The sequence below is a fragment of the Durio zibethinus genome, chromosome 21 (assembly GCF_047325235.1).
Source record: "Durio zibethinus cultivar Kanyao isolate XHJ-2024 chromosome 21, ASM4732523v1, whole genome shotgun sequence".
NCBI lineage: Eukaryota > Viridiplantae > Streptophyta > Magnoliopsida > Malvales > Malvaceae > Durio > Durio zibethinus.
The window spans coordinates 6,278,425-6,291,624 of NC_143182.1; the positions used below are offsets into that span (position 1 = coordinate 6,278,425).

Genomic DNA, 13,200 nt, shown 5'->3' on the forward strand with positions numbered 1-13,200 from the left:
CCTCATTTATTACCATTGGATCCAAATCCGGCTCCTTACAATTCCTTTACGAATTGCGACTTCTTGGGCTTTTTACTTTTGACCAGGGACAACTATCTCTAACGACTTGGACTCTCCAAAAAAAACAAGGTCATCCCAATGTTTTTAACTCGAGATGTCAACATCAAGAATCCAGATCGTTCATCATGACAAAGATTAGCAATCCAACCGTCGACATGCCAAGAAGCCGTAAGGGTATCTTATGACCAAAGTCTAATAAGTCTTAAACTGCGGTTGAATTACCTTCATCTCGTCCGGAACTGCGTTGATGTGACTATTCGCCAATAATTCATTGCCAGCTGTGTCCAACTTCAACCTTAACAAAAAAACACCGTTCTCTTTTCATATTTTATTTTAAAAGGGGTCACATCTTCTATAAACAGCTTTGGTTCTTCTTGGGACTTCTTCATTGTGAGAGAAAAAATGGGTAGGAGACCACTTACTCAAAAGCGCCAAGGAAAGGCTCCCACGGCCAAGGTAAAAGCAAACCCACTTTTAATTTGTTTCTTTTTTTTTTAAATATCACATTTATTAACATAGTTCACTTTTTTAAAAAATTTATGGGTGTTTTCTTGATTGTTGTATATGTTGTTTTGGGTCGTGTTTTGGGCAATGACTGATTGTTTTGTCTGGCCTCTGTTCATTTCTATTGGGTTTGACTGCCGTGTAGTAATGGTAGGATAATGAAAAAGAGGAGAGCTTGTTTATGGTTATGGGTGATTTTGATGTCAAAAGATTGTGCGAGTAAAATAAGGTGCCTTGTCTTCATTTTATTATCTTCACTATGAAAATGACTCTTGATATTTGATTTTGTAGCGCCTTTTCTGGTCGAAGCTCTGACTTGTAATTTTTTTGGGCTTTTCCTGGCCGAAAACAATTTATGAATCTTAACTTATGTTTTTTTTTTCGTCAACGGAGTAACATCTTAGGTCAAGTTGGATGTTGATCAGAGAAAAAAATTTCCATGTAGATTTGTGTTCATTTCTGCATACAAGTTCTCCTTGTATCTGAATCTTATTGGCATTTGTATGTTCTTTCATTGTGCTTTACTTGCTACTATTTTACGCAATAGAAACGAAATTTAGCATTTGGACAATATATTCTTTTCCAATGAAGAGGATCATAGGATTCTATCTCATTTTTATTGTGAAACTCTTATCTAAGCCTGAGTTTAGGGACCCGTCTGGGGGAGTGGAAAAGCAACCTGAAAGCTCAAATCCTTCATCAGAGCGAGCAAAATTACAATCTGAGAAATCAAATCCTCCCTTGGAGGCAATAGAACGACAGCCTAAAACACAAACAAATTCTGCCGATTTATCTTCAGTTACAAAGGCAAAGAAACGCATTGCTCTTGCTATGGTTAGGAGGTCCCAACGTCTTCAAGATGCAGCTACTCCTTCTCAAGACAATGATATCGAGCATATAATTGAAGAGATAACAATGAGTGAAAGTGAGAAGGATGAGGAGCCACTTAATCTTGGGGAGGGGAAACTACCAGAGCCAATGTTGATCCGAAAGAGCTTGGAAGAAAAAGTTGATTATCTTTTAAAGCAACTTGAAGAACAAGAAAAGGCCATAAAAGCATTAAAATTGAAGGTATTCGGTACTTCTTTTCCTTAATGTATTACTTTTTCCAGATCATAAAATATGCTTCTAAAGGTGAAACCCACTGAATTTTAGTAAAATGTTTTTTGACATTAAAACAGATTACAAGGGACTCTTCCCCAACTCCTACTGGAAACCCTACAGCAGCAGATGTCAGATATAGAAACTTGTATTTTGACTCCCAAAAGAAGGTAATTTTTTCCACTTCCATACTTTTTTAAAAGGTTCAAGTTATGGTCTCCCCCCTAAATGGAGATTGAAGTCTTGCTCATTTTTTAAAAAGTTTAAGTTATGATGTATTTTACTTTTTTCCTGCCTAAATGCAGATTGAAGCCCTGATAGATGAAAATCACCACGTTGCTCTCAAGTTGGAGCGTGCTCTTGGCAAAATTGAAGCAGTATGTCTCATAACACTAACTTAATGCAAATATGCTGCCATAGAGCTGTATTACCATTACAAGAAAAGAACCGTCTCTTTACACAGCACATACATAAGCATTTATTAGATTGTTTGATATTTATTGTACTAGGTTGATGCTGACTAGGGGAATCCATAATTCAGTTAAAATCCAATTAACTGACCGAACTGAATTAATTTGATTAATCAGTTTGTGACTGAAATAAATTTGGCTGATTATCTGAAGAGATTTTGAGAATATTTTGGTTATGGGTTTATTCTATAATTAGAAAATAACTAATTTTATCTAAAATTGACCAAAATTTATGAAAACTATAAGGGTTTATCATTTATGGTGTTTGGTCTTTTTTTATTAATTTTTTATTAAAAAAAAATGTAAGCTTAATAGACCCTGCTCTTCTATTCTTCCTCTTTTTATTCTCTTAACAGCCGCATCTCCATCTCCTGTCCTTGCTGCCCCTTCCTCTTCCAGGCTCTAGTCGCATGTTTCCAGCTGCCTCCCTCCCTCCCCGTCCGGCAGTACCCCTGCAGCCCTCACTCCAGCTCCTCTTGCCAATAACCTTTTAGGCCTTTTTTGTGGACTTTCAAGGCATCATTATTTCTAGTAATGATTCTTAAAAATAAGATAGATGGTGCTTCCGCTGTAAAATTTAAAAATTGAGCCTTTTTTTTTTTTGTAAACTAATTACATCTTGTGTTTTCTTGCAGTACGAGAATGGGATCTGTGAATTTTCTAAAGGATTGGAAAAAATGAAGGATATGATCTTGGTAACAAATTTGACAAGAGCAACTGAAACAGCAGTGAATTTGTCTTCTCAAGCCTTTCCTTCAAAGGATGCTGGTACTGAGGCCAAAACTAATGCTAAAAGAAAGAAACCCCATACTAGCAAATAGGCCTCATTCTAGATAATCTTAGTCAGATCATAAGCGTTTGGTTGATTACTGTATTATGGAAGATCTTTATAAGTATATGACGTCAGTACTTTATCCGAACTTTTTACTTTTGGTTTATAATGCTAGTACTTTATTTGACATTAGTTGATGCTAATTTCTTTGAACATGGAAGTTCATAACAAGTTTGTTGCTGCTGATATTCTTTTCACTTGCATCCTACATTTTAAGTTAGTTGCCCTGGCAAGTAAATAGGAAGATTCAATGGTTAGAAAAACTTGTCTTAAGGGGATATCTTCAAATACTGTTACAGTTAAGTGAAGTTACCATGATTTAGCTGTAGTGGTGATAAACATGTCTTAATAGCAGATAGAAAACAATGTTTTGTTCTCTAATACAATGGTGGCCATTTGGGGGGTATTGTGTTGTAATACTCTGCACAACAGGAGTTGTGTTATTTGAGATATTAATTACTCATCATAATTTTTTTTGTTTGACAGCCAAACTATCTACCCTCGTAAGGAGACATTAAACTTCCACCTAGATTGATGGAAGTGGATGCAAAATATACTCATCGGTTTACTTGTGCCTAATGCTGCACCTCATCAAAGTACTCATCAAGGGAAGTGGCTAAGCCAAAGATATCGGGTCGAGGTGTTTGCATAACTCTATTATCAGCATCATCACAATCTTCCTTGATTTCCTCTTCTGCTATGGGAGATGAAAAGTCCAAGCACATTCCTCTTATCACTTCCTCATATGAAGCAGATAGATCTTGGGAAGTCATTTGATGGTACTCCAGAAGCTGGTGAAGGCACTGATTTTCCCTGACTAGATTTGCATTTTCATTAGCTAGTCTGGATTTCTCTGCAAGCAGTGCTTCCAATTGAAGCCTCACCTTTCATGAAAGCAACATTTGGATCAGAACTCGCCAATGTGCTGAGATAAGAAAATTTTGTTTCTAGCTCAAGTCAATAAGAAACTTACCAGATCATCTTCCTCAGGTCGGATCCCCGTAGTGAATCCATCTCGAAGCCTTCTGTTTTCTTCCTCAAGCAGACCGCAGTGCTCTTGCATAAAACATAAATCAGATTTTATGGACTTCAACTCTCTGGCAAGTGAAGCCGCTTTGGTTGCCATGGAAATTGCAAGCTGCAAAATAGGAAGAAAGGGGGTTAGGAACTTGACGGCTGGGCTTACTACATGTTGTCCCTGACCAAGTAAAAGAAAAGGAAAAACCGACATTTTTTGCTTTCTTCATCATCTTCTTGTTTTTGGGGCTTTGCTCAGTTTCCTTTTGCGACTCATCTCCTTTATTCTCATCTGAGCATTGACTGGAATCAAATTTCCTCTTCAAACCTATTTTACCGCCTTCTTCGACTCGTTTTTGTTTTGGATCTTCCTCTTTAGTCTCTGAATTCTTCAGGTTACTATGTAATATATCGGTCAATGTGGGAGGTTTAGCTAGCTCTCGAGCTCCCTTAAGAACAGAGCAAACAGAAAACAGTAACATCAGCACGTTTGCAAATTTCTTATAGCAAGAGCTACAAAACTAAAGTTAATCCCGTAGTAATTAATAACTTAAAGGGCGTTTTGCATTATATTTGGAATTGATTAAAATTACCTGAAGAGCATTATCGAGATTGTTAGATAGCTGAGAGAGTGTTTGTGAGATGGAATCAAACCCTCTAAGTAAAAGCAACGAATCCTCCTTCAATCGCTTAGCTCTGTTGGATTTTCCTGAATTCTGCTCAAAAAATTAGAACAAAAACCTTTTCAATTTAACATCAACCCCATAAGCAAACTTTCACAGCATAGAAATTTAGCTTCAAAAAGCTGAAGAATAAAGAAAGCTTACAGTCTGTGTTTGGAAGGCGTAGATCTTGGCATTTCGATCATCAATGAGCGCATCGACCCGGGTACGTAGGATGCTCCAAAAACGCTTGTCTGAAGCAGGACTGAAGAGAGGAGATGAGGAAGCCATCAGGCTTGTGGACTCCTGTTAATGTATCAGAACCAATTAAAAGATATATCAGAAAAAATAAATAACGCCCGATTAAAACTGAGAAAAAGTTGGGAGGAAAGGGTAGAAAAGGAGAAAGAACCTTGGTGAGAAGAGGTGGAGATGGACTGTCGACTGAAGCAGCCATGGGAGAAAAGCAAAAAGACAGAGAAAGAAGCAAAGGGTAACGGCTAGTTTATGAGGGAAGCTGATGATTCTGAGAATTTAAAAAAGGTGCGGCGATTGGTGATCGGGGTTAGCGTTCTAGAAGTTAATTTCTTCAATGCGCCGAGTGGGGACATGTAGAGAATCCAAAGGCTCTGGTTTCTTGATGGATTTTGGCGGCCCCTGGTTTCAGTGGACGATATCCTTTTGGGTGTGGGCTGATATGATGCAGTAACATACTTTGTTTGTTTATCATCCACAAAACTATTGGGATTTTGTTTGTTTGCAGATCCTGCATTGAATTTGGGCATTGTTGACTTTGACTTGACTATCCCCTTTCTTTATTGCTATAAGTTTGCCTCGATGGAATCTGGACTTATCAAAAGATTTGGGCTCAAGCCCAAAGTTTGCCTTCCCTCCCTCCTATTTATGTAAAATTCAAAAACAATAAAATAAATTAAGGGATGAAGGTGAATTTGGTCAATGGATTAAAATTGAATTTTATCATTATATTTTTTAAATTAATTGATTTTTAGACAAAAAGTAATAAAATCGTAACATTCCATATAAAATTTTTATTAATTCAAATGGTAAGTTTTATTATTATAATTTTAATGTTATTGATTTTTAAATAAAAATAATAAAATTAAAATGACTAATGTTCATATAATTTTATAGGAGTATTAAAAAATAAAGGAAATTGAAATACAATTATAAAATTTAATTTTGAATATGATACAACCGTAATAAATGGAAGGACCAGATGGCCAAAATCAACTGGATTGGCCAACAACTACTACCTTTTATCCATAACAAAGAAATTGCTGGTTCTGAAACAAGCGCAAAAACTAACGGCCAATGGCTGCTCTTGCTGCTTCCTCATCCTCCTCTCTCCTCTTCTTCTCCCCACCTTCCAAGCTTCCTTCAACTTCTGTCTGTCCTCTTCCACGCTTGTGTCTTTCCACTTCTTCTTCTTCTTCTTCTTCTTCCCTTTCTATTACTCCTTCCTTCCTTGCCTATCCCACAAGCTCTAGAAGATACTCTGCCTCTTCCTTCACTGTCAGGGCCAGTGCTGCAGAGACAAAGAAGGTCCTTATAGTTAATACAAATAGTGGCGCACATGCTGTTATTGGTTTCTACTTTGCAAAAGAGCTCATGGGTTCTGGGCATGAGGTCACTATCTTGACCGTTGGAGAAGAGGGCTCAGATAAAATGAAGAAGCCCCCATTCAACGGATTCTCTGTAAGATCAATTACCCCTTGTTTTCTGGTTTTTGTAATCACTGGCTTTTAATGGAATGTTTATAGGAAATTGTAAGTGCTGGAGGGAAGACAGTCTGGGGAGACCCCGCAGATGTTGGGAAGATTGTTGCAGGGGCAACATTTGATGTGGTTTTAGATAACAACGGAAAGGACCTGGACACCGTGAGGTTTGTTGCATTAATTCCGGGAACTCATCCTTGAATTATGTAGTTTAGAAGTTATATTTTCATTTAGGAGTTGTAAGACAAGGATTTGCCGATATGGTAAGTTCTAGGCATGTAAGAAACTGCATAACGGCAAGTACTTTGAAGCATTTCCTTTTAAGGGCAAAAAAACAGTTCTAATTTCAATCTTCTCACATAGGCCTGTGGCAGATTGGGCAAAGAGCACTGGAGTGAAGCAATTCTTGTACATAAGCAGTGCTGGTATTTATAAGCCAACGGACGAGCCTCCTCATGTTGAAGGGGTATAATAAAATGTGTTTAAAATGCCACAAGCACGAACAACATTCCCGGATCTACTCAAACAGAATATTCACTATTGCAGGATGTTGTTAAAGCAGATGCTGGCCATGTTGGAGTCGAGAAATACATTGCCGAAATTTTCAGTAGTTGGACAATATTCCGGCCACAATACATGATTGGATCTGGAAACAACAAAGACTGTGAGGAGTGGTTCTTCGATAGTAAGTGAAGCAATCTTTTGAACTTCTTAGCCGTAGAACAATTCCACCATCAAATTTGACATGGTTTGGAGCTAATATTGCCGTAAATTATTTCCTTTCAATGTACATATATGATTCCATCAACTCTTTCAAGGCTTCAATCCGGTCTCTTGGAGTTCTAAAATTGGTATCAGTTTTACTTGCTATCCTTCTTAGGTCTTAAAAAAGTGAATGACATTTCTTCTCAACAGGAATTGTTCGAAAGAGGCCAGTGCCGATCCCCGGTTCAGGGATGCAACTTACAAACATCGCCCATTGCAGGGACTTGTCCTCTATGCTTACTCTAGCTGTTGAGAAACCAGAAGCAGCATCATGTAATATCTTCAATTGTGTGAGCGACCGTGCTGTGACTCTGGATGGAATGGCAAGATTATGTGCTGAAGCTGCTGGCTTACCAGTTGAAATTGTTCATTATGATCCAAAAGCTGTTGGAATTGATGCAAAGAAAGCTTTTCCATTCCGTAATATGGTAATGATATTTGTTAAGCTAAGCAGACTATCTTTCAAGCAAAAATCGATTCACTGCAATAAGTGCAAACGTTTTATATAAACCTTAGTTTTTCATCTCAAGACCACCAATTTAGATGATTAATGTGAAGTCTACTGTCCACAAATCCTGATCCAAAAACTGATGTGAACTGTAGATAATCACCTTCATCCTTTTACCGTGCAGCACTTTTATGCCGAACCAAGAGCTGCAAAGGACATATTAGGGTGGAATGGCACCACAAACCTTCCAGAAGACTTGAAGGAGAGATTCGACGAGTATGTAAAGATCGGGCGAGACAAGAAACCTATGCAATTCGAGATAGATGATAAGATACTAGAGTCCCTTAAAGTTCCAGTACCTGTTTGATCGACCATAATCAAGTGGTACTTTAAACTCAAACCAGTCTATTGTACAAGACTGTACGAGTGCATTTTTTGTCTCTGTCCTCTGCATGTCATCTCTATGTTATAGATCATAATTCATAGCTATGTAGCATTGCATATACTGGTGTGGTAGCTAAGGTAAACTTCGTTGCAAGATGCCTGTCAGAACTCAACTGAAACGGGGTTATATGTATAAAGAAATCAGAAGAACAATATGTAAGACTCGTGGTAATTTATAATCAAAGCAATGACCAGAGCAGAAATGAATGCAAACAACATAGGACAGCAACTGGGTCATCCAAAAGAATTGTGGTGGATGTGCTTGTACGTCAAGATAGGATCCAACTTATAAAGCAGTCAAAGAGCCAAGTTCCACAACAGAAAAAGGGTACTCATGATCGATTTGTGGCATCCGGCACACTGAAGCTCCAAGAATATATTACAAACATAATTAAACAAGATACCAGCACAGAGGCATAATATGTTATCAGATAATTAGGAAAGAAAAATGACATGCTGAATTCTTTATTCGATTCAAATGATATGCCAGAGCGAAAGTAATACCTGTCTTAACTATTAGTACTTGTTATTTCATATAAAATTTCAGAAAGCATTTGAAAAAAATATCCATGCTAAACCATTGAACAATGATATCTGATACAGATGACTGCTATATCCCAGGCACATTACAGCTACAACAAAGGAACGATAATATGCTGCCCAACTAAGTAGAAGTTTAAACTAAATCGACTTCCCAGCTAAATAGAGCTACAACTATTAAACTCAGGATGTTTCCATATCTTACTTTGAGGAATTAGTCTTCACAAACTTAACCTACAATGGATGGAAACCACACCATTGTTGCAGCTACGCTAGCTTATAATAAGCAAAATTGAAAATAGAAAGACCCTTTAGATAATTTTCAGCCTGATGACAAAAACATCAGACAGAAAGCATGACTATTCTCCTTGCTCGATCTTGAGATCCTTAAGCTTGGATTCCAATTCATTCCCATTTTCAGCATTCTCTTTGTCATCCTCATCATCATCATCATCTTCTTCTTCTTCTCCTTCAGGATCATTCTCATCCAAAGGACCAAGCATATCAGGGGAACTTTTAAATAATTCCTTCACCTCATCTATCCCTTCATCAGATATGAAATTTCCATTGATATTCAGCAACTTAAATCCAGGTTTTTCCACAACCACTTGAGCCAAAAGCCTTGCCCCGGCTCTCCTAATGGCATTTGTGCTCATATCAACTTCATTCAACTGACCATGACCCTCTCCTAATGCCCTACCAATCACAATAGCACCTTCATCCTTAAATTCATTCTCAGCCAGGTTTAATTTAGTGAGGAATTGCTTTGATGCAATACAGGCTGCTAAAGAAGCTGCACCTTTGCCTGTAATGTCATTTCCAGCCATTTCCAGAACTTCAAGTGATGATGCAGACTCCTTCAGAGCATTGGCAAGTGCTTCTGCCCCCTCATCCTCCAGGTTCAAATAACTGAGGTAAACCTCAGTAAGATTTGCAAACAGAGAGAGTGCTTTGCTCAAAGCAACTCCAGCTTCCACACCAAACATGTTGTCACGCAGATCAAGCTTCTTCAAATGGGTACATGTCTTTAGTGCTTCAGCTAGAGCCAAACCACCAATTGTGCCAACTCTTGTAGAAGAACACCGGAAATCCTCCAATACGTAGGAGCGTTTCACAATCTCAGCAATAGCAATTGCACCTTCATCCCCTGTCATGTTATTGTGAAACTGAAGTACTTTCAGCTTCTCAGTAGAAGGAATTAGCTCAGAAACTGCAAGTGCAGCTTCTTCTGAGATACCATCATTCATCAAATAAAGTTCCTCCAAATTATTCTGTGACTTCAGGAGTGCCGAAAATGCCCGGACACCCTTTTCACCCAGAGCATTGTTTGAAAGGTTCAGGTACCTCAAGTGACAACCTTCTAGGACTGATGAAAAAATATTCATGACTTCAAGTGCTTCTGACTCTGGCCTTCCTGCAATAAAGTCTGAAAGGTCTACCTCCATCAATTGATCCTTAATGGATGACAAGATGGGCACAGCAACATTTGCTGCATCCAAGCCAAAACTTCTGTTGCTAAAACATATCTTAGTATAGGAATTTCCAGGCTCTCTAAGTGGTTTCAAAAGGCCCTCAGCCTCCTCTGCATCTATAAATGCCCGACGACCTCCAGATATATCAAAGACAGTTTCATGAAGAACACTAGTTTTATCAGCTACCTCTCCATCCTTTACTGTAGGGCCTCTTTTAATAATTTCCAGCATCAGTCTACTGGATTCTTTGGCATATATCTGTACTGCAGAACTTCCATCACCATCAGGCTCCTTCTTGTAGTGTTGATCTGCAGCAGCAAAAGCTAACTCTTCTATTTTCTTGGCATCCTCCTCAGCCTCTTTATTACTTAATAGGCCATACTTTCTAGAGAAAATGGATGGAGTTGTAAGATTCTTTGTCATCCGCTCTACAAGCATTAGCCTGGTACTATGACTAGGGGGCCACAATTTCACTGACAGCAAGCGGTGTTGGAAAGCTTGTGCCCCAGATTCCATTTTTAATCAACCTAGGACCATCACATATTGCAAATACATTACAACAAAACCAGGATAAATGCTGGTGCATAAACAAGACAAAGAATGAGTAACATGTTAATTAACCATTTGAATCTGATAGCCACAGAGATTTGCAACCATTGCTCAAAATTACATACCATAATTTTAGAAATGCAGCAATATAATCATCCAAGTAGAACTGCTGATTGGTCAATATTTTTCATGCCACAACCTAGAGCTTGCAGGCAACTTAGCCAACAAAATTCTTATGTGAAGAGCACTTACAAAAAATTTAGAAAAACAACATTAAATGACATAAACAATCAACAAAGATGGAATGACAAAATAAATGAGCCATAAGTGTAAAAAAAAATTAAATGAAAAACAAAGCTGGACTTCTAATTAAGCAACTATTATTAAATGAAGTGATCATAGAACATAATGAAACCCTATGTTTAACTGCAACACCTAAAAGGGGAATGGAAAGAACAATATCTGAAGAAATCAAATCTCAAAAAAAAATTTCTATTAAATACAGATTTTAATTTACAAATCCATCCCTTATGAACAGCATCAAATATGTTATGCTATGAAATTCCTATCATGATAGATCTATCAGCCAATTCCTACGGAATCAGTTTAAGCAACTTTTGTGAGAAATAACCAGAAGCAATCTTGTTTAATTCTAACTAAAGCAGCAAGGCATCAATTCATTGCAAAGATTGTTTCAACTTTCAACAGAAAAAATCACCAAAATAGTGTTACTAGTAGTGATTGTGATAGCGTGGGGCCAACAAAAGACCAGACAAATGGATAAGCATTGTCAATGATGGCAGAGTGGTAATGCTGGATGCCACAAGCCACCATTTAGATGGAAAGAACAAAAAGTGCTACACTAAAGAATATGCTAATTCCGGAGGAAGGTAGATACGTTACATTCCCTTGAGCAAAATAACTTGAAACTAGCCAATAAACAAACTTATATATTGACCCAGACTGACTGTATTTTTGTTCCATGAACATTTTTAATAGCTATATCATACAGTACAAGCAAGTTAAAACTTCTGCTTTTGACAACAGATTACCCAATAAAAAATAGAGAGTTTAGGCTCTTGTGCACACCTGGGGTGTAATAATAATACAACCTTTCTTCCAAAATTCTATTGTTATTAAGCAAAGCATATCAACACTCATGAATGATTGAACTTATAACAAAAGTCATCTCAACCCTACTTCAAATTAATGTACTAATATAGTATGTCTTCCAATGCCCCCATATGACTATCAATAATATTGTCCCTAACCCCCCACATCTGATTAGCAGTCAGAATAATGCACATAAAAACTGCTTATCACTTTTTTCCATCATAAGCGGAGGCTAAATATATCTAAAATCCATCATTAGGTCGTTATGAGATCATACAAAAATGAAGTAAAATAAAGAAATCTTACAAAAAGTATAAATAAAATTACAGTTAATATTATACAACCTAACGTTGGGCTTTAAGATTCGTCGTCAACTAGACAAACAGAAAAATGAGAAACTAGAGTGAAAAAAGGCATTATAAAGAAAAGGGAAACAAGGAATAGTGCACAAAACCCTAAAATGCAAATTTACACACAAAATTACTGATTAGAAAATTAGATTGCCTTTAAAAAAATAAATAAATAAATTTAAATAATGCTTCAATTTTATTACCTCTGATAACGCCTGGTTTAGTAAATTAAATTTGAAAAAAAATAATAATCTGACACCAGTCTATTCACTGAAAACCTGTAACAAAAAAATTTTTTTTTAAATCCAAAATTTATCCACTCAATTTTCTAGTTGTTTCCAATTCTATAAACCAACTAAACGAATAAAAGAATCAAAAGAGAAATAAAAAACCCTAGACTGTTTTTTTTTTCTCGAGAAACAAACGAAGAATAACAAACCCTAGAATGGAAAAAACAGGGATGGGTTCCATAGAGAATGAAGAATTAAATACCTTGTCTCTTTTTCTTTTACTTTTTCCTTTTTGAAGTTTTGGTTTTTAAAGGAGAATGGGAGAGGGAGAGAAGCTTTTGAACAGTAGTTAAGGAGTGTTACAGAGAAATGATGAAAATGGTGATAAGAAATATCAAAGGAGTGCGTGTGGAAATTGGAGGGAAATGATGGCTTTTCAATTACTTCAAAACTAAAATTATGATTTGGGAGCCAAAGATGCGTATGTTTTCCGCTTCCAATTTCAATTTCCTATTTTGCCCCTACTTTCTTGTCCTGAGTAATTCTGGGCTTTGTAATTTGGGCTTAAACCTGATCCAAATATTAGGGCCTATCTTTAGAAATATATTGTTTTATATGTGGTACGGGCCATGATTCGATTAACTCAATTTGATTTTTTCTTTTTATAAAAAAAAAAAAAAAAAGTTTTTTTAAATGAATATCTAGGAAATGGTATTTTGAGAGAAACAGAAGCCTGGCTTCTTACTCTGAAAGACTAGATCTTACTTCTTCATGTAATTGTATTTTATCTGAGTTAATGATAGGTTTTTAATTACTTGATTAAGTATTTTTCTATAAAATATTAATTATTTTATTTTTTTCTATTTATTATAATTGATATTTTTATAATTTTATAAAAATATGGATG

General features: G+C 36.7%; 3 protein-coding genes and 1 pseudogene across 8 annotated transcripts; 2 read left to right on the top strand and 2 right to left on the bottom strand.

Moving 5' to 3' along the window:
• The first annotated feature begins 96 nt into the window (after positions 1-96).
• Positions 97-4,391, top strand: LOC111305193 (uncharacterized). 3 transcript variants are annotated; one of them, XM_089749998.1, is made up of 6 exons: positions 97-516; positions 1,204-1,635; positions 1,746-1,835; positions 1,971-2,042; positions 2,492-2,666; positions 2,771-2,903. In XM_089749998.1, exons 1-5 carry the CDS (start codon positions 463-465, stop codon positions 2,627-2,629), a joined length of 786 nt encoding a protein of 261 aa, XP_089606124.1. In that variant the 5' UTR covers positions 97-462; the 3' UTR covers positions 2,630-2,666; positions 2,771-2,903. The 3 variants fall into 3 exon arrangements, with proteins under 3 accessions (XP_089606124.1, XP_089606123.1, XP_022758221.2); XM_089749997.1 differs by lacking the exon at positions 2,492-2,666 and adding an exon at positions 3,454-4,391 and having other exon boundaries at positions 377-516; XM_022902486.2 differs by lacking the exon at positions 2,492-2,666 and having other exon boundaries at positions 377-516; positions 2,771-3,153.
• On the bottom strand, positions 3,300-5,374 carry LOC111305192 (uncharacterized). 2 transcript variants are annotated; one of them, XM_022902480.2, is made up of 6 exons: positions 5,059-5,374; positions 4,812-4,952; positions 4,578-4,703; positions 4,197-4,433; positions 3,941-4,105; positions 3,300-3,851 (listed from the first exon to the last, which is right to left on the bottom strand). In XM_022902480.2, exons 1-6 carry the CDS (start codon positions 5,101-5,103, stop codon positions 3,543-3,545), a joined length of 1,023 nt encoding a protein of 340 aa, XP_022758215.2. In that variant the 5' UTR covers positions 5,104-5,374; the 3' UTR covers positions 3,300-3,542. The 2 variants fall into 2 exon arrangements, with proteins under 2 accessions (XP_022758215.2, XP_022758216.2); XM_022902481.2 differs by having other exon boundaries at positions 4,578-4,700; positions 5,059-5,350.
• Positions 5,375-5,887: 513 nt separating this feature from the next.
• On the top strand, positions 5,888-8,255 carry LOC111305195 (chloroplast stem-loop binding protein of 41 kDa a, chloroplastic-like). The gene is made up of 6 exons (XM_022902489.2): positions 5,888-6,362; positions 6,428-6,549; positions 6,746-6,848; positions 6,929-7,067; positions 7,298-7,575; positions 7,780-8,255. Exons 1-6 carry the CDS (start codon positions 5,979-5,981, stop codon positions 7,960-7,962), a joined length of 1,209 nt encoding a protein of 402 aa, XP_022758224.2. The 5' UTR covers positions 5,888-5,978; the 3' UTR covers positions 7,963-8,255.
• A 233-nt stretch (positions 8,256-8,488) lies between these two features.
• On the bottom strand, positions 8,489-12,751 carry LOC111305194 (RAN GTPase-activating protein 1 pseudogene; annotated as a pseudogene). 2 transcript variants are annotated; one of them, XR_016331350.1, is made up of 3 exons: positions 12,556-12,740; positions 12,267-12,341; positions 8,489-10,578 (listed from the first exon to the last, which is right to left on the bottom strand). The product of XR_016331350.1 is annotated as an RAN GTPase-activating protein 1 pseudogene, transcript variant X2 (transcript). The 2 variants fall into 2 exon arrangements; XR_016331349.1 differs by lacking the exon at positions 12,267-12,341 and having other exon boundaries at positions 12,556-12,751.
• Positions 12,752-13,200: the final 449 nt, after the last annotated feature.